Genomic DNA, 22622 nt, shown 5'->3' on the forward strand with positions numbered 1-22622 from the left:
AAGGGGCTTGACTGCGTGTGGCAGATCCATGGAAGTGATGACAAACGCATTCTGCTCGAAGTCCAGATGTGAGTGCTGCGATAAATAGTTTTTGGTGACTGTTTTTTAATAAAACCTTTTGTTTCACACTCTGGGAATCTGAAAATGCTAATTTTGTTATCACCATCGTACCAGTACTGTGTAGAATAATCGCTTCATGCTGTCAAATGATAACATATGATTACATATTATATGTCAGTTGCAGTTTGATGACACAGTTATATGAATGTGCTAAGATCCTTTCCCCCTTTATGGAAATGGTGGGTCACCAATCACTTGATTTCCAGTGAATTGCTTTAATAGTCAGATTTCCATTTAACCTGTTAAATTGATCCTAAGTCATTATGTGTGTACATCCACATGTAATACCTGAGGCAAGTTGAACTTTTACATTTAAATATGAAGATAAGTTTTACTGTTCATGGTTTATAAATATGCAAATTGAATCACGTCACTTTCAAAGAAAGAGAAAGAAAAATGGCGTCATGTCGTAGCTTTATATTCAGTACTCCTCAGTTTCTCAATCCTCACTTCCTTTCTCTTTGTTGTATTCTTGTCTTTCCTTCTTAAAGCATAAATATCCGCCACACTGACGTGTTGACCGTTTTTGATGGACACGATCTCATGTCTCACGTGATCGGACAGTACCTGGGGTCGCGAGAGCGTTTCCAGCTACTATCAGGGGGGTCAGTGGTCACCATCCAGTTTCAGAGTGATGCTGATGACTCCAGTTTTATCCTCAGTCAGGGATTCCTCATTCAATACCGTGGTAAGTAGACTTTATACCTATAGTAGGCGTTTGAAAAGGTCTGTGTCACAATTCAACAGGGCAAACTAGGCCTGACACTTTGAAAGACAAGATGGATTTTTTGGTTTGTGTCTCGTGCAGAGGTGGAGCCAAACGACACCTGCCCCACCCCCCCTCAAATTGAGTTTGGCTGGATCAGCTCGTCCCACACCTCCCACATGAGAGGCAGTGTGCTGACCTATCAGTGCCAACCAGGATATGACATCAGGGGCTCAGATATCATCACCTGCCAGTGGGACCTGTCCTGGAGCAGCAGTCCACCTACTTGTGTTAAAGGTGAGACAAGTATTGGATTAATCCCATAGACTTTAAATAAGGATGAACGAACATGTCTCTACTTGCTCCCAAGATCCAGAAATGAAGTTAGTATATAGTCTGCGCAGTAGCATTCAGGGGGTGGAGCCACGGTTGCGAGGTCACGTAGATAAACACGCTTGACCACTCAGGTCTCAGCTGTCAATCACGACATTTCACCTTATTTTTATAGCATTAAAAAAAATATTTGCACGCAACTTAGCAGATACATAACCACTTGAACAAACATCATTGTGATAATAACTACATAAAATGACAGAAACCATTTGATTACTTTGACTTCATAGTTTTGCAACATGCACCATCTGCTAACATGGAGGAGGCAGGATTTATGACCTGTGCTGCAGCCAGCCACCAGGTAGCGATCTAGACACTTTTGAGGAGCAGTCATGTCGTCCATCTTTATAAACAGTTTGGGATCTTATGTGTGCCGTAAACGTGTATCTGGAGCCAACAGTTGCTTAGCTTAGCTTAGCCTAAAGACTGGAAACAGGGGGAAACCGTTAGCCTCCATAAAGAATATTTCGCAAAATGTCCAACTCTCCCTTTGACAACACTTGAAGGATCAGGTTTCATGCTGCCATGTGTCCCACCCTGTCCCCTACAGTCCAGCAGTGCCCTGATCCCGGAGAGGTGGTGAACGGAGCTCGCTCTGTGCGCCCTGAAGCCGGTTTCGCGGTTGGAACCGTCGTCCGTTTCTCTTGCAACCAGGGTTACCAGCTGGAGGGCCCCAGCCAGATCTCCTGCCACGGACGAGACACCGGCACACCCAAATGGAGCGACCGCAGCCCGAAGTGTGTCTGTAAGTGAAGTCTCTGAACCCCGCTGTCTATGATGCACGCTGTCACATTAACTTCAAATACATGACTGTTCCCCACAGTGAAATATGACCCGTGTCCAAACCCCGGAGTCCCTGACAACGGTTATCAGACCTTGTACAAACACAGCTACCAGGCGGGAGAGACGCTGCGTTTCTTCTGTTACGAGGGCTACGAACTTATCGGGGAGGTCATTATCAGCTGTGTTCCCGGACACCCCTCTCAGTGGAACAGCCCACCACCCTTTTGCAAAGGTAAAAGCTAAAACATTGTATATTGTATATTGTACAGTTCTCTGCCCTGGGCCTTCTTTCAACAGTTTATTATGCCTCAGCGCCAGCAACAGCCAGTAGCAAAAGGCATTATGGTTATTGTTGTCTTTGAACAGCTTAGAATTTTGTCGTGAAATGTCAATGTCACTGTGACCTCATGTTCTTGTGAAGGTGACATATCAAGGATGCCCTGATTATAATTTGGAGGTCAAAGGTCACTGTGACCTTACACAAAACGTGATCTTAACTGCCATTATTTTAGTGAGCGAACGTAAATATGTTGGGAACCTGAAGGTGCGTTGATTCAATGTGTCATGAATCATTTTGTTTCTCTTTCTACACATTGATTCACACAGTGGCATATGAGGAGCTCCTGGATGATCACAAATCAGAAGGTGATTTCTGTTTCTGTCTCATCTGTGATGTTTAAAATATCTGAGGTTGTTCAGACGTGATATGTAAATCCACCACAGCTACACTGTTTGGTTCCATCTAGTGCTGAAATTCAGTACAGCACTCTGGTGCACAGTTATTTTTTAACGCAGGAACTCTGACTATTACAGTTTTTCTCCATTGCTTTGGATCATTTCACGAAACAGAAATGACATTCTCAGAGCTCTAAGTGCAAATGGCAAAATAGCCCATATGGTTCAGCACAACTACATAGATCACCTTCAAAAGGTCATATCTCACCCAAAACAGTTAACTCAAGTTTCAAAACCAAATCATTTTCTCATATAAATAGTCAGTGCCCCCAAAATGAAAATTTCCTTCTCGATTGCTGTGGCTCATCTCTCAAAATAACATAGATGGTTCAGCAAAACTCCTTAGCACACCTGCAAAAGGTCATATCTCTCCAAAACAGCCAACTCATCAGTCAAAACTAAATCCTTTTCTCATACAAATAGTCAGTGCCCCCAAAATGAAAAGTCCCTTTGGCATTGTTTAAACACTACAGGTCAAAATGTTTAGATGTTTTGTCAGTATGGCAGTGGACCATAGAAATATCCCTCATGTGCACATTTCAATCTTGGCTCAGTCCTTGAATGCTCACTGAATGGTTACAGTAGATGTTTTCCTTCCAGAATATTATGTGTATCAAACAGAAAAAAGATTAATTCAAGGTTTCACATAAAATATGTTTATTGAACTCATACTGCCATGGAAATTGTTACAGTAATTGCCATACATCGTGCTTACAGTAACAGAAAATGTGTACAGCACAATATACTGTCAAACAATAAGCACATCAAAACTAAAATTTGGCATAGTGAGATATGACCTTTTGAAGGTGATCTATGTAGTTGTGCTGAACCATATGGGCTATTTTGCCAATTGCACTTAGAGCTCTGAGAATGTCATTTCTGTTTCGTGAAATGAGCCAAAGCAATTGAGAAAAACTGTAAACTTACTGTGTGATTGGTGATCAGATGTGTGAAGCTCAACCTTGATTACTAAAGTTCTAGTTGCACCTGAAAATTAAGCCAATGATCCAAGATATCCTTATTACAGTATATACCATGATGTTTTTCATGGTATTATCTGCCTGTACGATTTTGACAGTAGAGTGAACTATTGTGCAGGTGATGATGTAAACAATGAAATTATGCCAACATGTTCTGCAGAGAACAACCACTTGACTGAGAAGCGACAGTCAGTTTTCACCAGCAATATATATTCAATTGGTAATTGGGCTAACTGAAGGCAATTGTACCTAACCGTTTGCAAAGGTGTTCTAAATCATTTGAAATTTGTGCAAGCTGTTGGAAATTGTACTTGTCATTGCAAGGATGTGCTAATACAATTGCAATTTGATTAAAGGAATGAGATATTCCAATCTGTTGTGAACCAGTGCCCAGTGGTTTGGAGGTTTGCACGTGTTGTTTTGAGAATGTCATTTCTGTTTCGTGAAATGACCCAAAGCAATGGAGAAAAACTGTAAAAGAGCAATCATCATCTAAAAGTCATCAAATGTAATATATGTAATTAATTAATTGAAAATGTAGTTTCTCCAGAATTGACAGCATACTTCTCATGTTTTGACATTTTAGTTTTATAACCAAATCAATAGTGCAGTCTGAACATCAATAAGAAAGCATGTCCTGTTTCAGACGCCTGTTTAACTGATGACCTTTTGATTGTTTCACAGTGTCTCAGTCATTTGAGCCGTCCCATCAGATCCTGAGTGAGAACATTGCTTTGGCAATAATTCTGCCGATCATCCTGGTCATCCTCCTGATCGGAGGGATTTATATGTACTACACAAAGTGAGTGACATTTATGTGCATCCATATCAGCTGATGGGCAACACAGGTCTTACTTTTCAAAGATGAGAGCACTGCAGCCTTTATTCATGAGGTGACATGACATTTTATTTTCTCACCCTCAGCATCTGCAGACTAGAATGGAAGCCGCTCTTCTGGAAGTCTCTGTCTCACACACACTCCTACAGTCCCATCACGGTCGAGTCCGATTTCAACAACCCTCTGTACGAGGCAGGGGTAAGTAAAACTAATACCCTCAGTAATTTATAAATATTTCCATCCTGAGATCTTATGTTATTTTATGAAATGTATTTGGAGATATTTCCTCTGTTCTTGGTATTTTTCTTCTCTTTCATCTGACTGGTTTCTTACTTTGATTGCAGGACACACGGGAGTATGAGGTGTCCATTTAAAGGAGAAAGTGTTTTTGGTGAGAATTAAGAACCACACAAAGATTCAATTCTTTTGGAAGACAAATTCCTTAATATTCTGAGGCCTCATCCCCCTTTTATCATATCATTTGAAAGTGTGTCTCAGTTTTACCACCACTGTCTCTCTGGTTTATCAATGGTGAAAGTGCTTTATTTGTGTCGGGGTGGTCTGCCAAACATGGGTCCTATTTCACGATCCAATTTTCTGTATCATTAGGACTGGTGCCTTAGGAAGGGTAAGAAATTGACTACAAAAAAAATAGTTTTTAAAAGTGTGGAAAGAATAAGAAACGGGAAAGGGAGATTTATTTATTCATTTCGATAAATCATACTAGCCAAAATACTAGAGAGCTTGGCAATACTTTATTTGGAACAATCAAAGGTTACATTCATGAGTATATAATACACGCTGAATGTGTTTCTTTAGTTTTTTTTAGAGTGACTCGTTTTACATTTTACAAAGCGTTGCAGTAAAGAGGAAGAACATTTAAATTTTCATCAAGAGAAAAGTAATGTTCTCTTCTTCACTTTGTCTTTCTCTCTGTGTAACACACACAAATTGAATGTAAATATCTGACTTAATATTTATTGAGGTTTATATATACTTGGTTCTATATATATATACATATATATATATACAAACATGGCTATATATAAGCCTTATATATACACTTATACGTGGTGGCGGGAGGTTATATATTTTCATTATATACGTATATATGTATGATGAAAATTCAGTGCCAAAATATAATGTTAAATACTTTAATGTCCCTAAGTGTTTCATCTGTTGTCGCAATAGTGTTTACAAAAGCAGTGTTTCTTTTATTCTTTGCTGTATTCTGGAGTGCACTGTCACCTGGTGTCATGTTACATATAAGAAGAGGCGAGGAGATGAATGTCATTATGCTTAGAGCATGCACTGATTGTAAATTATATTGCTTCTGCTCAATCTTGCCATTATCCTTATAGTTATTGACAGTTATCATTGTTCTCAGATTTGATGTTGTATGCACTATGTTGATGAAAACTTGCAAACTTGGCTGCTTGCTGTGATGCATTATGTATTTATTTACCAATGATTGTTTGGACAGTGGATGTCGTCCCATTCACTGTGACAAATCAAGGATCTTCGGAGACTGTTGCTTTGTAGACTAAATTCTTCTCTTATCATCGGTAGCATTTTTTTGCTTCATATATGAAATACACTCTTTTGAAGGCAGTGGATTATTTGCTGAACTGGAAATAAAGTCTCTGTTGAATGGTGTAAAACTTTTCTTGTTTTTTTTCAATATAACCTGGTGACATCTATACTATTCATTATATGCATCATGCCTTGTCGCAATAATATAACTCATAAAACGGAAAGAATAGTAGAGTATTGTTATACATTTTATTGATAATTTTGAACGTCTTTGATTGTGAAGTCTTCAAACCTTCTAATTTTCCATAATAATACAGTAATTACCAGTATTGATGTTCCTGTTGTTATTAATAATCAGTCAATATATGTTTGTGTGTACAGAGATAAACATCTGCGCCGATACATCAATGTGTATATTATAGTTTCACATCATAAGTCATCATTAGCATAACGAAATTGCATTTGTCCCCCATCTCCATGTGCAAACATAGAAAGGCAAGTAACTCAACACAACAAAAATAGACATAACAGACAAAACCTAAAGACAAACTAAGCCTTGAAAGATTAAACATTTGCACGTCATCTCACAGTGGTGGGATTACTACACAGAGTGACCATAAACGCAAACTTGACACTGGTGAATATGAATATGGTGCAAACACAAAAATATATAAAAAAATAAACTTTGAGGGTAGGTTTATGTATGTATTTATTTAACTGGCGTAATTTTGTGGTCCTGTGTGTCCATCAAAAGGCAGTAAACACAAGAAAGTAAACGTAGTGATGCAGTTCCAGGCAGTGGCCACCGAGGGGTAACGCATTTGCAAACACAACTTGGAAGAAGGTAGAAGAAGACAGAAGCGGAAGTAGACGCTCCGGTTTCGTTTCCGATTGACCCAGTTAGCTTCTCACGTTAGCATCTGTTATTAACCCGTGTGTCACACAATGGAATCGGCGGATTTTGTACCTTGCGTCTTATCTCGACAGCCGCTTTTCTGATTCCCCGCCCGAGTGGTGAGAGGGGAAGAACGTGCGTCGTCGGCCTGAAGCGCGGCGAAGCGGACTAGCTGTTGTTAGCCACTTTGATTTCAGCTGCGATTAAAATGAGCTGTCAAACGGCGGCTGGGTCGTAAACTTTTTACGTTTCCTCGCATTGGCCGCTGACTTGATTTGTCTCAGCTCGGACCGGCTCGGCTCCGCAGCTTCTCTTGGATGTTCAGTGTGGTGAGTACAGCTCGAATCAAGCTAGCTCTCGTGTTTACTTTGCTTTACTTGGCTTTCTGTGCCACTGGTGCGTTCGTCTGTCATCGCAGGAAATGGACGCGAGGCGGTTGAAGCACGCGATGCCACTGCGGGATGAGTTGTTGTACATTATTTATTGTACAACATATAAATAATATTGTGTTACGAGTTGTGAGCCTTTCGGGAAACGAGCGCTTCCTGTATCTCGGTCACATCAGGGTGGGAAGGAAGAGCTCGACGCTGACGCACTTCGCAAGCAAGGGGAACAACGTAGTGAGCTTCGTGTTATCATTCGTTCTGTAGTTTCCTTAAAAGCTGATCCAGGGCTTCATTCATCGTTAACAGCCCGTACTGGGTCTCAATTATCAGGCCAGATCTACTCTAATGTCACCGTGGGGAAATGTGTCTCTGGCCAAAGTGCTGCTGCATCTGCAGAACAGTACATTGTGCAACAAACAACGAGACACAAGGACATATGGTGTAAGACCCAGAATGATAATGCAGAATACAATTGAGTTGAATATTGCACCTGCCATTAAAACACTACAAGGATATAAGCCATACAAGATGACAAACTAATACTGGCTTTAAATCCTAAACACCAGAGCGAAAATGTGCCAGACAAAGTGCACATACAATACTGTTTGTCTTTATACTTATAGCTATAACATATATTGTATATATACATGTAGATTTGGCAGTAAAACATTGTTGGTTATTTGATCGCAAGTTTTGACATTAGAAATATAATATAAGTCCATTGTAAAGCAATATAATGTTTATGCATTGTGCACAGTTAGGAGGTCGTTTGTCATGTTCTGCTCATAAAGAAGAGTTTAAAAACACTAACTTCCCTCAGGAGCAAAAGCCTTTAAACTTAAAAGAAATTATAATGTGACATTTATCGTGAAGAAGATCGATACAACTGATATGAAAATGTTTATCCCGATAATATGTTCATTACCCATTTTTTATGCTATTCATTTTTATAATGGACACACAACAGAGTGCTTACCTCCACCAATATCATTCATGATTCCATTTTCTTAGGTACCTTGCTCCAGCTTCCAGCAATGGAGATATTTAATGTTGTATATCTCGTGTCTGTGAATATAAATAACCAGAACAGTTCTTTGTCTGTTCAAGTTATAAACAAACCACCATGTTCTTCATATTCTGGATTAATGAAGGATTGTGTATCTCATTGCAGTCGCGAAGTGACTCCTCAGCTCCATGTCTGCTGAGGCCTCAGTTGGCAGTCATGCTGCCGACTCGGCCCAGTTTGATGTTGCCCAGCCTGCCTGCCACAGTACGGACGAGCACAGAAGTCGGGGGCTGCTGGGGAGCAAGTATGTCAAGTTAAATGTGGGTGGCTCGCTGCATTATACAACTGTCCAGACGTTAAGCAAGGAAGACAGTCTGCTGCGGAGCATATGCAACGGAGGGACGGAGGTTAACATTGACTCTGAAGGTAGGTGGATCTGGCTGGCTGCTCAACACTGTTGTTTCTGTTGAATGAATGTCTTGAAAGCTGTGTCACTGATATCAGAATTTCAAACTAATGTTTCTAATACAATAGCTTAGTCAGGTGCTTTTGACATAAAACATTTTCTAGGTAAAATTACAGCACTAGTTTGACATCAGTCTCTTTAGTGAAACATTGCATTTGATTCAGATGTAAAACATTCTGTCAAATTTTGTGAACTTTAGTCTCACACTGTGTGTCTCATTAAGTTTCGTGCTATTGTCCAAAACCATCTTAAATTATTGTGGATATAATGTTGCCTTGAGAATCAACAATAATGACATTAACTAAGGGTGCTCAGACAGAACCACATCTGTCTCACACACCATTGAGCTACTAGAAAAGGGGGAAAAAAATATTGAAAATATTTACCCTCTGCGGTCCTAGGTTGGGTCATTTTGGACAGGTGTGGCCGACATTTTGGGCTTGTGTTGAACTTCCTGCGAGACGGTTCAGTACCACTCCCCGAGGATCACAAAGAGCTGGATGAGATTCTGAAGGAGGCCCAGTACTATCGGGTCCAGGGACTCGTACAGCACTGTGTCAGCGCCATGCAGGTAAATAGATAAAAAAAATTCTTACACCTTTTTTTTCTTAATTATTATTTGAGTATTTTCATCCAATTAATCGGTCATCTTATAAGTTAGGAAAACATTTTAACTCATGTAAATGTTCTTTCTTTGTTTACCTTCAGAAGCAGAAGGATGTCTTTGAAAGTGTGTGCCGCATCCCCATGATCACTTCAGCCAAAGAGGAACAGAGGATGATTGCTACTTGTAGAAAGGTAAGTCGCCTTTTACCCAAATCCAATAGATCACTTACCATAAAGTGTATATTATCCTAGTAGCTGTCAAATCCTAAATTAATAGATGGTTTGAAGAGACTTAGAGTTGGGATCCATTAAAACTATAGTCTGCTGGAAATGTGAAACATTTTAAAGTAAATTGCAGCTTAAGAATTCATTTCTTTCACAAAATGTCAACTCTAACAGTAAATTGAATAGGTTCTGTTTGTATGTATGTATAATTTGTAAAGACTATTTCCCATTCATAGAATACAGAATAACCCAAATCATTTCTGATTCTTTTCTCTACAGCCGGTAGTAAAATTGCAGAACAACAGAGGAAACAACAAATACTCTTACACCAGGTAAAAATAAAGGCTGGCTGAATGTACACAGACAATGTGAAAGACAATATGGCCAGTCACATTCTGCCACGGGAAATCATCTTGGTGGATTTTTTTCAGAGTTTGATGTGCTCGTTGTCTCCCCCTGTCACTAGCAACTCTGACGATAACCTGCTCAAGAACATTGAACTGTTTGACAAACTCGTGCTACGATTTAACGGCCGGGTCCTGTTCGTCAAAGATGTGCTCGGGGATGAAATCTGCTGTTGGTCGTTCTATGGTGAAGGCCGCAAGATTGCTGAAGTATGCTGCACATCTATTGTCTATGCTACTGAGAAGAAGCAGACCAAAGTAAGCATCACATTATGCGTAGTGCAGTAACTAACTTTGCTTTCTGGCAGTTAGACAGAAGCCTTTTAGCTTAAATTAGCTTAGCACAAAGATTGGAGACAGGGAAACAACCAACCTGGCTCTGGCCAAAGGTAATGAAATCGAACCCACAGATCACAAGCTTGCTTATTAAAACATTTCTCACTTTGAGGTAGGCATGCAAAGATTAGCCACTCGCCACAAAACTTGACCACTTTTGTCTTCTTTTTAGGTGGAGTTTCCTGAAGCTCGAATCTTTGAAGAAACCCTCAATATCCTCATCTATGAGAATGGAGGCTTACACCTCTTAGATTCAAGAGGCTCAGGTTCATCGCTGGGAGCTGGCCAGTCGGAGGAAGAGGGGGCTGTGGGAGGTGAAAGACGTGTAAGACGGATCCACGTGAGGAGGCATATAATGCATGACGAAAGAGGGCCCGGTCAGCAAACTGTGTATAAGGACTAATAATGTGAAACCGCGAGTGACTTGATGTATGTTTTTTGTTTTTTTTGTTAGATGCTAGCAGAATGAAAGAGAGGTCCTTGATCATAGCAATAGCTTGGTAGTTGGTTATTTCCTGAAATGTCTTTAGGCAGAAACATGGGTGTTGATGACTGATTTGGTAACAGTCATTTGGAGATGAAAGATGCTTCTGTTTACATGAACTGTCTACATTATTTAAATAGGAATTATGTAAAATTGCCTGGGACACGAAACTGGCACACAAATGAATACATGCAATTATTAAGGAGCCCCTTGAAAGTTACTGAATGGGCCTCAAAGACCAACATCCACCCCAACAGTGGATTTTATCCCTGGAGCAGAAGGCCGACTGTTAATGTTGGTGTTAATGACTTGCACTGGCAGCCTCCTCTGTGTTTGACTTGTAGGAAACACTGTCAGTTCATTCAGGTTCTGAAGCATCTGTTGCCTTTTCATAGGTTGGACTGAGATGCTGGCTGACAGTGTTGGAACAGAGGATGGTGAAGTTTAGATCAGATACGTTAACACTGGATGAACTGAGTAACCATTTTTCGTGAGGATGTCCATGAATGAGATTGTTGAGCAGCTCAATTTTCTTTATTTAAATTTTTACAGCTGTTGCTTCAAGATGTTTTTTATTAATTAATTTATGAACCTAATTTATTGTTTGGTATTTAACTTTTGTATTGTATGCAATCTTTGTGTTAACTTGTGCTCAAGTGAGGTTTCATTTTTGGAATGATACGATGCACTCTATAGCGCACATCAGACTAAATGACTAAATGGTAAACTTACATTTCAGTTTTGTGTTTCAAGAGGAAGAGAGACCACTTATTTGAAACTGCATTTCATTCTGAGCCATGATTTTTCACTTACGCTTTATGTCTTATACCAAACCACTGGAATTTGTTCAAAGTAATTGCCCACACAGTGAAGATAAAAATATATTGGGTTGTATTTTTCCTTCCCTTAGGGAGAGAAGTGTTTTCTTTCTAATAGTCACCGGTGTCTTGTGTAAACCTAATCACTCTGAAATCTGAAAAAAACTCTGAATGAGATCAATATGTGTCTCAGACCCTTCATAAAATCACCTTGGAATACATGAATATATGCACTACTTTAACTTCCGTCCAATAGTGGTCATGGGAATGTTCTGAATAAATGACTTATGAAATTCTGCTTAAGCTTCTTGGTCTCATTTTTCCCTCCTTTCCAGTATAACAAGGAATGTACAAAACTTGTTTTTAAGACAACATCAGGAATCTATACACTTATTTATTATTATAATTATTTATTACTATGTTAACTAGCTATGCTCCAAATTATTTTCATTCATTCAAACAGCTTGTAATGGAAAATATTATTCAGATATTTGACACTATTGTGCTCTGTTATAGATTTCAACTCCCATTATTGCACAGTCTCCCTTGTTATTGAGAGACAGGACATCAGTCAATGTTTTTTGGTGTTGACAATCCTTTCAAAATAATATATTAAATAGAAAGGGCAGTAAAATAAAAAGGCAGATTTAACTGATGAGATGAGATGAGTTATGTCATATCTTGTAGGAATGTTATCGATTACTATTATATATCTGCTAACATCTACTGGTTGTTGGTAACTTCAATTGTGCAGTAGACCTTCAAAAGTACAAGGGGTATTCACCATCTAGTCCTACTTTCTAAAATTACAAAAACAAAATTAGTTAATAAAGCATATTGCCATAAAAATAATCTTGTTAATGGTAAAAGGGTGGAGTCTATATATTGTGATCTCTTTGACAAAATTTCCAATTGTATTTATACTCTTCAAAGTTGCAAATGAAATAAAACGTGATCAAACCTTGACATAAATTATACATTTGACAATTTAATTTCCACAGAAAAATACTAGTTTTTAGTTACCAGGCCATATCTAAAAAAAGTCTAGTATTTACAAACGACACAGAAAATCCTCAACTTAGCGACACTACAGTTGTATCAACATGCACATAGATGAATAAGCATTAGAAAGAATAAATAATAACAATATATATGAATATCTTTGTTTTGCAATGTGACCGGATGTGGCGCCAGCGTGACGTCGCTTCCGGGTAGGTCAGGTGGTCGCGAAGCCGCCAAAAAGGAAACAAGCGGAGACACAAGATGGTTTCAGAGAAAGGGACGGAGAGAATCCGCAGGTTCGTGTGCGATCAACTCCGGGATCAACCAGACCTGAGGTGAAGGTTTTAAAGACTTTGTGTGTTTGTGTTTGTGCGTGTGTGTTTGTGTTGAGTCAGTGCACTTTGAGTTACAACAATAACAACACGGGCCCGTCTCCTGTTGTGTTAAATCCGAGTGAGGTAAAAGTGTCGGAGAAGGTCCAGTTAAACCGTGTTTACGTCGCCGGGACGTTGTTGTGGCCGCGCGCTTGTTTTGTTTGTCCGTAAACTTTAGCGACACGAGGCACAAAATGAAGTTTGTGTCACAAAACCAGTGTAAAGGTGACGTCTCAGTGCGAGGTGACAGCTGCCAAGTGGTGTTCACCATCGTGTTTACGCTTTTTCACGACACCTGCTGGGGAACAGTGGGACAGACAACAACTATTTTGCACGTTATTAGTATAACTAACACTTATTACAATAACCTGTTAGCAATAAAACAAAGACTTAGTATAAATGCATTCAACTAACAGATGGTATAAAAACAAAGAAAAAAACATTTTAAAAACAATAAAATGGTTTAAAAGCCAGATAATAGAAATAGGTTTTGAGTTGTTTCTTGAAACTATCGACAGAAGGAGCTTGTCTGATGCGTTGGAGGGAGTTTGTTTTCCGAAGCTGCTCCCCCAAAACCTTTTGTAGTCCATTTTGGGGATATTTATTTATTTTTTTGTATGAGGTACCATTAAGAGACCTCGAAGTAATTTAGAGGCCATCCTCAGTGTTACTGGAAGCCAGTATAAAGACGCTCAAACCAGAGTAATGTGATCCCTGGTTTGTGAAATTATCTCAAAGACAAAGAAAAATCTATTTCAGTCTTTCCGTTTCACACGAGTTTCACGTGTGTTTTTTCAAAAGGTTCGAGTGAAGAACATCTGTTTCATCCCTGATGTAATCTGTGTAATGTCTTATTGCAGCACACTGACCTTGGGAATTTTAAAAAAACGATATCTGGTGCTGTCGGGACTCGAATCACTAAGTCCAGAGGCCAGAAATTACATGAAGCAGGTGGTTCAAGAGGAACTGTTGAAAATGCAGGTATGTGAATTCTCCCCAAACAGCTTCTTTATAAATATTTAAGTGTATTTATGTTGGGGGGGTAATTTTCAGCCTGTTTCCCCCCCTTCTTCTAGGAGATGGAGGAAAATGAAGTCGAGCCGGAGACCAAGAAGCCCCACAACAAAAGGAAAAGAGAAAAGGAAAATGATGATGATGAGGTGGAGAGTGGGATAGAAGATGAAGATGAATCCACGGCAAAGAAATCCCGTCGTCAGATAAGCTCAGGTAATTTGGTTATATGTGCAGTTCACAGTACTAGTATGTGTTGGCATTTACCAAACCCCAAGTTATACCCTTTTGTAATGGATGATATCCCACTGTGTACACAGACAATTATTCAACCCAGTTATTACATAACTCCGACATTGTTTGAATTATAGTGAGTTTAGTTGCCTCTTTATAAACCAGGAAATGTTTTATCTTCTTTTATGTGATGATTGACAGAATCTGAGGATAACGAGAGCCACAAAACAGGCAGTGAGGGGAGTGCAGAGGAAGAAAACAAGGAATCTGGATCTGAGGATGCGGCGCAAAAGCCAAAGAAAAATGGAATTCGTAAACGTAAGAGGAAGGTTGAGGAGTCACCAGTAGAGGACCTGAGTGAGTCGGGAGAGTCAGACAGTGAAGGTCCTAAAGACACCAGGATAAAGAAAAATAATCGTACAAAGAACAAGCAAGGCAGCAGCAGTACACGTCCTGGAAAGAAAACACCACACAGTGATGAAGAGAATGAAACTGACACGGAGAGAGAGTCGGAGACAAGTGACAAGATCAACGAGTCCTCAGATGATAGTGACAAAAGTGAGATTTTAAACTTTATTCTTCCAAATCCCACATTTAAATGTTCATTCATTCATAGTATATTGAGATTTTTTTGTGATACGACTTTCTGTTACTGAGCAGACGAAAAAGCCCCAGTGAAAAAGGAAAACAACCAAGACTCCGATTCATAAAGAGACCTCAAAGTAGAATCATTTTAAAGGTCATCCTCAGTGATACTGGAAGCCAGTGTAAAGACGATTAAACCAAAATAATGTGATCCCTTTTTGAAGGCTGTATATTTAAAATTATCTCAGACAAAGAAAATGAATTTCAGTCTTTCCTTGTAATATGAGTTTCACATGTGTTTTACAAAAGGTTCGAGTGAAGAACATCTGTTTCATCCTTTATGTATCTGTGTAATGTCTTATTGTAGTGGATGATATCCCACTGAGTACGCAGACAATTATTACTTTTCTTTTTCAACCCAGTAATAACGTTCGTCTGACATTGTTTTAGTTATAGTGAGTTCTGTTGCTTCTCTATTAACCAGGAAATGTTTTATCTTCTTTTCTGTGATGAATGACAGAATCTGAGGATAACGAGAGCCACAAAACAGGAAGTGAGGGGAGTGCAGAGGAAGAAAACAAGGAATCTGGATCTGAGGATGCAGAGCCAGAGGTTAAAAAATCAGAGCCAAGGAAAAATGGAAATCGTAAACGTAAGAGGAAGGTTGAGGAGTCTCCAGTAGAGGACCTGAGTGAGTCGGGAGTGTCAGACAGTGAAGGTCCAAAAGACATCAGGATAAAGAAAAATAAATCTACAAAGAACAAGCAAGGCAGCCGCAGTACACGTCCTGGAAAGAAAACACCACAGAGTGATGAAGAGAATGAAACTGACACAGAGAGAAAGTCGGAGACGAGTGACAAGATCAACGAGTCCTCAGGTGATAGTGACAAAAGTGAGAATTTAAACTTTATTCTCCCAAATCCCACATTTAAATGTTCATTCATTCATAGTATATTGAGATTTTTTTGTGATACGACTTTCTGTTACTGAGCAGACGAAATAGTCCCAGTGAAAAAGGAAAACAACCAAGACTCCGATTCATAAAGAGACCTCAAAGTAGAATCATTTTAAAGGTCATCCTCAGTGATACTGGAAGCCAGTGTAAAGACGCTCAAACCAAAATAATGTGATCCCTTTTTAAAGGCTGTATATTTAAAATTATCTCAGACAAAGAAAATAAATGTCAGTCTTTCCTTGTAATATGAGTGTCACATGTGTTTTACAAAAGGCTCCAGTGAAGAACATCTGTTTCATCCTTTATATATCTGTGTAATGTCTTGTGGATGATATCCCACTGAGTACGCAGACAATTATTCCTTTTCTTTTTCAACCCAGTAATAACGTTCGTCTGACATTGTTCTAATTATAGTGAGTTCTGTTGCTTCTCTATGAACCAGGAAATGTTTTATCTTCTTTTCTGTGATGAATGACAGAATCTGAGGATAACGAGAGCCACAAAACAGGAAGTGAGGGGAGTGCAGAGGAAGAAAACAAGGAATCTGGATCTGAGGATGCAGAGCCAGAGGTTGAAAAATCAGAGCCAAGGAAAAATGGAAATCGTAAACGTAAGAGGAAGGTTGAGGACCTGAGTGAGTCGGGAGTGTCAGACAGTGAAGGTCCAAAAGACATCAGGATAAAGAAAAATAAATCTACAAAGAACAAGCAAGGCAGCCGCAGTACACGTCCTGGAAAGAAAACACCACAGAGTGATGAAGAGAATGAAACTGACACGGAGAGAAAGTCGGAGACGAGTGACAAGATCAACGAGTCCTCAGATGATAGTGACAAAAGTGAGAATTTAAACTTTATACTTTCATATCCCACCTTTTTTTTAAATATTTATTCATTCATAGTTTCTTGAGTTTCTTTTTGTGATACGACTTTCTGTTTCTGTGCAGAAGAAAATGTCCCAGTGAAAAAGGAAAACAACCAAGACTCAGATTCATCGTCACTCACCTCTTTGGAAGATGATCAGGAAACTGGGAGAAAAAAAAAAGAAGAGGATAAGAAAAAAAAGAAAACTGTGAAAAAAGATGAAAAGAACAGCGGACAAAAGGTGAGACCATGAGTTTTCATTAAGTCCTCATCATCTTATAAATTATGTTATAACTGGCTTCTATTCTTAAGTATTTTCAAGGGATTTTATTAAATTATTTTTGGTAGTTTTATTTGTGATCTGGAATAACATTAAATTAATTGAATTTAAATGCAGGTTGATACAATAACATATTTTTGTTGCAGTATTGTAACTGGAGCTCTATCGATGTGGATTTTTAAGGGTCGATGCTTAATCCAATTTATACTGGTGCCGTTATCAAAGGTTCCACTGTGTATTTTAAGAAAGTTTGCAGAAATGCTTAACTGAACCATATAATTGACTATTGAAACATAGCTTTGTGTATTGGGTCATTGTGGAATAAAATATGGAGTAAATTCTTATCTTCTCAACCCGTCTGACCCCTGCAGGATGACCACAAACAAGTTGTGAGGCTCAAGCGCTACATTGCTCTCTGTGGTGTGAAGCGGAATTACAAGAAGCTCCTCAATGGCTGTAGCTCTGTGCGCTCCATGGTGGCTGTTTTGAAGAAGGACCTGGAGGATCTTGGTGTCCAAGGTCATTAGATATAAATTCACCTTTTAAAAGTACACAAATTCATGCCTAATTGTTTTTTAAGTCCTAACGTCAGGTGAATAAATGGTTATTTGCGGTCTCCAGAGCAAGATTTCAGATGTATTGATGGATTTTGTGTCCCCAGAAAGCAAAAATTTACAGAGATCATTCACAAAATGCTATTCAAATCTAGTTATAACACATGTGTGTGTTTTCACACAGGACAACCATCTATTAAAAAATGCAAAAGGGTAAAAAAGAAGAGAGAGGATGCTCAGGAAATAGCTGAGCTTGATATCAGCAACATCATTTCCACAACAGGTAACTATTTGTCTCAGTTTTTTGTTTGTTACCACTTTCTGCTTTTCGTATTACTAAATAACAAAGCAAGGTTTCTTACAATAATTCACTGGCCAAATTTAGAAATGATCATCAACAGCCGCCAACTGAAAATCTTTTTTTGGATAAACACACACTAAATAATAATAATAAATGCAGTTCTGTAGCTAGAATCCACATGCTCAAATTGTTAATGGAGGCAGATTAACCATGAGCATTTGTGAAAATTGTATGACATACAAGATATGACTATGCATTATTATACTGTCCCTTGGTTAAATGAACAACTTTAGACGTTTCCTGTTCCTCTCATGGGAAACATACATGTATCACACATACTGCACACAATACTGTGATCTTATTGTACCAGATTATGAACAGAACACTAATAGCAATGGTGTTATTCAATACGTTTTGAATTGACTTAATCGCTAGATTGTTTATCACTTTATTGCACATTCGAAATAAGAAAATATTGATTAACGATAACCCGTTGTGTGGATACTTCTCTCAGGTCGTCCGAAACGCAGAGGAGCCTCATTGATGCCGGAAGGACACGACTCTCCGTCCTCTGAGTATAATCGCAATCTGAACTCCGCCTCTGATAGTGATGAAGAAAACGGAACACACAAAGGGCACAGACGAGCAACAGACTGGACCAACCTGAAGGGGATCATCAGTGATGATGCAGACAGTGACTGACAGGGTCACTTCCTGTTCCAAGGACATTACGCTTTTCTCTATACAAGTTGGTTTTTGATCTTTAGGAATTACTTAGTAATTGTTTCTTAGTGAGGCCGACATGGTGGTGCAGTGGTCACCAGCCTCCCAGCAAGAACGCCTGCCTTTGTGAGTTCTCCCCGTGTCTGAGTGGGATTTCTGCAAGTACTTCAGCTTCCTAGCAGAGTCCAAACACATGCAGACTGGTTTTAGGTGAATTAGAGACTCTAAATATACTGTTGGTGTAAATATGAACTAATGGCTGTTATGTTATGTCATGTGATGCCGTCCGCCCCCAGTTAAATGATGATGCATACTTTTTCATCATGTATTTTCAATTTATAATAAAATATTTCAAATAATATTGTGTTCTTGTGGAATAACCGTTTATTTTAACCTGTTGAGGCATAAATAAAGCTGATTTAATTCATGTAACAGGAAGGGAAATTCTGTATAAAACAGCTAAAGACGTGCACGATATTAATTACAGGCACAAGACAGCACAGTAATGAACTTGTTCCAAAATATTATTTATAATAGCGTTTCAACTCCGGAACTATTGTAAGCAGGCTCTCGTTTTCACGGACTATTTCTTAGACGGACCGGTCCCACGGGCTAATGTGTCCGCCAGCACTCCTGCAGGTATCTACTGATAAATACGCTAATACAATGTCATTTCTAGGCGTTTGTGTTTGTTAAATCTCTAAATGAAGTAATGAGTCAGTGTTGACGTTCATAATCACAGATTGTCACTAGATTAGGATCCAGTGACGAGGCTGGATAAGAACTCCAGGTGACCCTCAATCTCCTGCAGAGATCACGGAGCTCTCTGTCTTTAACCACAATATGCTCCAACTATATCTGACTAACTTACACCGACTCAATAATAAACAAACAGCTGAGTTAAAAATGCTTGCATCGCATTAAATTGTCTTCGTTTCCATGTTAGTATCCAGGGAGCTTTTATATTATCTGTGAATACAGAGAGCCTATATGGTAGATTGGTATTTCATGTTTCATTATATCCTTTCACCGTGATTCTACTGGTTTTACAATATTATAGAAGTATAGTCTTTATTGCAGTGGTGGATGTAGGATATTTTTTAATTTTTGGGCCAATATGTCCAACATCTGTGCACAATTCAAGATTCAGTAATATGCACGTTCATGGTTTCATTGAATATATTTAGAAAAAGTTTTCCTTTTTCAAGCACATTGTTTTCTTCACAAAAGAATATAAACAAATTGTCATATTTGTTGTTAGTTTTGTTAGCAAGTTTTTTTAAAGACTACTGACAGGACAGGGGCACATCATGGTCCAGTCAGATTTTCCACCCCTGGATCCGGCCCTGCCTTGTTGTTAGTATTAGTATTTTCTCTGCTGTCACATTCACTCAGATCTTACATGACTCGCTCCACACAGGAATGAATGATGATGCACCAGACGAGGTCCTTGACGAGCTGAGGACCAGGCCCATTGGAGGATGGGGCATCGCTCAGATAGCTGCTGGCACTGGGCTGGCTGTGTACACCATGTGGGTGGTAATCGTCCAGCCAGGTTTTAGAAAAGTCCCTCTGAGGCTGCAGGTAAGATCAACATCTTCCTAACACTTTGAATGATTGATAATGTAACTCCGCCTGTTCCAATTGTACCTTGTCAAGCATCATTCAAAAATGCCTCCAGGTTCCCTACATCCCAGCAAGCAAAGCTCAAGTAGATAATGTCATGACACTGGTGAGAGGTCGAAAGGGAGGCCTGGTGGATTTGGGATCTGGTGACGGTCGCATTGTGAGTAAAATCAGGATGTGTGAGATCCTTTTGTCTTGCACTGGTGAACCATAGGTTTTTGACTGTGGTCATTTTTAAAACTTCAGGTCTTGGAAGCCCACCGGAAGGGTTTCACTCCTGCTGTTGGTTATGAGCTCAACCCTTGGCTTGTTCGATTCGCCCGCTTTCATGCATGGAGAGCAGGTCTTCATGAAAATGTATCGTATCGGCGGGAAGATCTCTGGAAGGTTTGACATTTTTCACTTGAATTCCAGCGTTAGTAACAATCCTGTTCAAATCTGTATGTCACACTAGCCGCCATTGAATGACAACAGTTCACTGTATTACTGTAAGTGATCTTGACAACATTGTAAAGTATTTTTGCAACAATATGATAGTTCTCATGCCCAGAAGTAGAAGATAACAAGACTGACACCATCAGCAGCCCTCCATCTAAAGCAAAGATTGGCATGACAACTCTCTTTAAGATTAAGATACATTTATTTATCCCAAACACATGCACAGACATGCACAGGCACACTCATGCAATTTTAGGAAAATGTAACCTCTGCTTTTAACCCATCTGGTGCAGGACACACAGAGCAGTGAGCAGCCATGTACGGCGCACGGGGAGCAGATGCTCGGGGAGTAAGGTGCCTTGCTCAGGGGCACTAGACAGGGTAGGGAGAATCCTCTTGGATTTTTGGACAGATCAATCCAGGTTCGTCTTTTTGTTGTTTGTCCGTGGAGTGGAACCAGAGACCTTTTCTGCCCATAGTCCAAGTTTCTGCCACTGAACACGACATTTTACAAGTTACATGGATACTTAAACATTGTGTTTTTTCAAATGTGATTATAATATTTATGTGAAGACAGATTCTTAATTAAACTAATTGCAAATGTTTACCTCCTGCATTGTATCTCTTCACAGGTTGACTTGACAGAATGCATGAATATCACCGTGTTCTTGGCACCCAGCGTGGTGAGTATCACATTGAACGGTTGCCTAATTACCAGAATAGGAGGTTATCTCAGTTTAGCCTACAGCAAAGCAAAATTCCCTGATAAAGAAAAATTGAAGGTTTCCTGGTTGAAAGGGACGTGAGATGAGTTGTGATTGGTCACCTGCAGACAATATAGAAACGCCTTTTCTGTCTTAAAACAGGAACCTTTCTTTCTGTCAGGTTGAAAGAGTTGCAGTGGTTTTAATAACACTTGAATCACATAGATGAAAACAATTTAAAAAATACTTAAATCCCTAAATGTCCAGGTGGCTAAAATTCAGTAAAAGACTCTTGGCCACTATGGTCCTGCATCGTTTTAAGATTATAGATACCAGCCTAAGTAAAAACCATCAAAGATTAATCTTTCAGCACTCGGATGAAGCGTCATTGAATTCAGATGCATAGTTTCAGGTGATTACTGTTCTACTATTGAAGTCGTTTTTGATTGTGCTCTTGTGTTTGCAGCTTTCATTATTGCAGGAGAAGCTGCAGGCTGAGCTTTCTGATGATGCCTTAGTTGTGGCCGGACGTTTTCCCTTCCCTGACTGGAAACCCTGCCGGATTGAGGGCCAGGGTGTGGACAGGGCCTGGGCCTACAGCATGAAAGCACAAAGACAGCATGCTCTCAAGAACAACGACAACCTCACAGTCATGGATAGCGACAATGTTGCAAACTAACCAAGGAGAAATTATTCTCTTGAAGCTACATGTACACAACAAATCTTTTTCCCTCCTGTAACGGCAACGTGGAATCATTAAATTATAAAGCTGCTGGTAAGATGTGAATATCCTTTATTGGATAAGGGTAACTTTAAGGACATATTACATAAATACAATTTAAGACTTTTTGATTACATCTGCAACAGGATGTTTCCGATAAGCCGTGTATGCATATGTTTGTGCTGCTTTTTTACTCTACTGTTGTACTGAAGTGAAAAATTGCAATGATTTTGCAGAAATTAGCAGAAATGCTCTCTTCTATATTTTTGATGGCTTGATTGTCTAATTTCTACATTGTCAACAATGTCTGAACTCCACTTTTATACCAGAAGTTCCTGATTGAGGATTTCTGTGTAACTAACTGAGGAGGAACATGCTTTTGAAAGTTGTTTTATCTATAGTTTTGTGTTTTCTGTGTACTTAATGTTTCTTACAAATAAATATTATTAGACATCTTCAGAGAATATTTTGGAATTCATGGTGCAGCTTGATCCAGGAGTAAGAGGAACTAAACAATGGATAGCTTCCTGGTGGTTTCGT

At 39.2% G+C, this 22622-nt stretch overlaps 4 protein-coding genes across 7 annotated transcripts in view; all 4 read left to right on the forward strand.

The window, feature by feature from the left end:
• sez6l2 (seizure related 6 homolog (mouse)-like 2) overlaps positions 1–6216 on the forward strand; it is a 17679-nt gene extending 11463 nt beyond the window's left edge. Inside the window, exons 11-19 of the mRNA XM_053444141.1 lie at positions 1–68; positions 612–808; positions 929–1123; positions 1770–1964; positions 2043–2234; positions 2609–2647; positions 4402–4519; positions 4642–4753; positions 4900–6216. The exon at positions 1–68 is cut by the window's left edge and continues 71 nt beyond it. Of these exons, the coding sequence (XP_053300116.1) occupies positions 1–68; positions 612–808; positions 929–1123; positions 1770–1964; positions 2043–2234; positions 2609–2647; positions 4402–4519; positions 4642–4753; positions 4900–4929 (1146 nt within the window). The 3' untranslated portion in view covers positions 4930–6216. The remainder of the gene's footprint in view (positions 69–611; positions 809–928; positions 1124–1769; positions 1965–2042; positions 2235–2608; positions 2648–4401; positions 4520–4641; positions 4754–4899) is intronic.
• Positions 6217–6930: 714 nt separating this feature from the next.
• Positions 6931–12012, forward strand: kctd13 (potassium channel tetramerization domain containing 13). Of its 2 annotated transcripts, none has more exons than XM_053443870.1 (7): positions 6931–7312; positions 8541–8801; positions 9243–9412; positions 9550–9639; positions 9952–10004; positions 10139–10334; positions 10585–12012. In XM_053443870.1, exons 2-7 carry the CDS (start codon positions 8564–8566, stop codon positions 10813–10815), a joined length of 978 nt encoding a protein of 325 aa, XP_053299845.1. In that variant the 5' UTR covers positions 6931–7312; positions 8541–8563; the 3' UTR covers positions 10816–12012. The 2 variants fall into 2 exon arrangements, with proteins under 2 accessions (XP_053299845.1, XP_053299846.1); XM_053443871.1 differs by having other exon boundaries at positions 9553–9639.
• A 918-nt stretch (positions 12013–12930) lies between these two features.
• hirip3 (HIRA interacting protein 3) lies at positions 12931–18954 on the forward strand. Of its 3 annotated transcripts, none has more exons than XM_053443144.1 (10): positions 12931–13051; positions 13951–14071; positions 14167–14317; positions 14537–14893; positions 15441–15812; positions 16354–16710; positions 16819–16976; positions 17387–17534; positions 17754–17852; positions 18385–18954. In XM_053443144.1, the coding sequence occupies exons 1-10, from the start codon at positions 12978–12980 to the stop codon at positions 18570–18572; spliced, it is 2025 nt and encodes a 674-aa protein (XP_053299119.1). In that variant the 5' UTR covers positions 12931–12977; the 3' UTR covers positions 18573–18954. The 3 variants fall into 3 exon arrangements, with proteins under 3 accessions (XP_053299119.1, XP_053299120.1, XP_053299122.1); XM_053443145.1 differs by having other exon boundaries at positions 15441–15797; XM_053443147.1 differs by lacking the exon at positions 14537–14893.
• Positions 18955–19194: 240 nt separating this feature from the next.
• antkmt (adenine nucleotide translocase lysine methyltransferase) lies at positions 19195–22537 on the forward strand. The gene is made up of 6 exons (XM_053443316.1): positions 19195–19232; positions 20014–20177; positions 20275–20379; positions 20466–20606; positions 21290–21340; positions 21828–22537. Exons 2-6 carry the CDS (start codon positions 20016–20018, stop codon positions 22038–22040), a joined length of 672 nt encoding a protein of 223 aa, XP_053299291.1. The 5' UTR covers positions 19195–19232; positions 20014–20015; the 3' UTR covers positions 22041–22537.
• Positions 22538–22622: the final 85 nt, after the last annotated feature.

This window comes from Pleuronectes platessa, chromosome 16 (genome assembly GCF_947347685.1).
Source record: "Pleuronectes platessa chromosome 16, fPlePla1.1, whole genome shotgun sequence".
NCBI classification, from domain to species: Eukaryota; Metazoa; Chordata; class Actinopteri; order Pleuronectiformes; family Pleuronectidae; genus Pleuronectes; species Pleuronectes platessa.

Bases quoted from the DNA above. Each gene is read 5' to 3' on its own strand.
- kctd13 (XM_053443870.1), top strand. From the start codon at position 8,564: ATGTCTGCTGAGGCCTCAGTTGGCAGTCATGCTGCCGACTCGGCCCAG. The intron at 10,005-10,138 runs GTAAAAATAAAG...CCCTGTCACTAG, and splicing joins AACAAATACTCTTACACCAG to CAACTCTGACGATAACCTGC. The intron at 10,335-10,584 runs GTAAGCATCACA...TCTTCTTTTTAG, and splicing joins CTGAGAAGAAGCAGACCAAA to GTGGAGTTTCCTGAAGCTCG.
- hirip3 (XM_053443144.1), top strand. From the start codon at position 12,978: ATGGTTTCAGAGAAAGGGACGGAGAGAATCCGCAGGTTCGTGTGCGAT. The intron at 14,072-14,166 runs GTATGTGAATTC...CCCTTCTTCTAG, and splicing joins AGGAACTGTTGAAAATGCAG to GAGATGGAGGAAAATGAAGT. The intron at 17,853-18,384 runs GTAACTATTTGT...TACTTCTCTCAG, and splicing joins CAACATCATTTCCACAACAG to GTCGTCCGAAACGCAGAGGA.
- antkmt (XM_053443316.1), top strand. From the start codon at position 20,016: ATGAATGATGATGCACCAGACGAGGTCCTTGACGAGCTGAGGACCAGG. The intron at 20,380-20,465 runs GTGAGTAAAATC...TTAAAACTTCAG, and splicing joins GATCTGGTGACGGTCGCATT to GTCTTGGAAGCCCACCGGAA. The intron at 20,607-21,289 runs GTTTGACATTTT...ATCTCTTCACAG, and splicing joins GGCGGGAAGATCTCTGGAAG to GTTGACTTGACAGAATGCAT.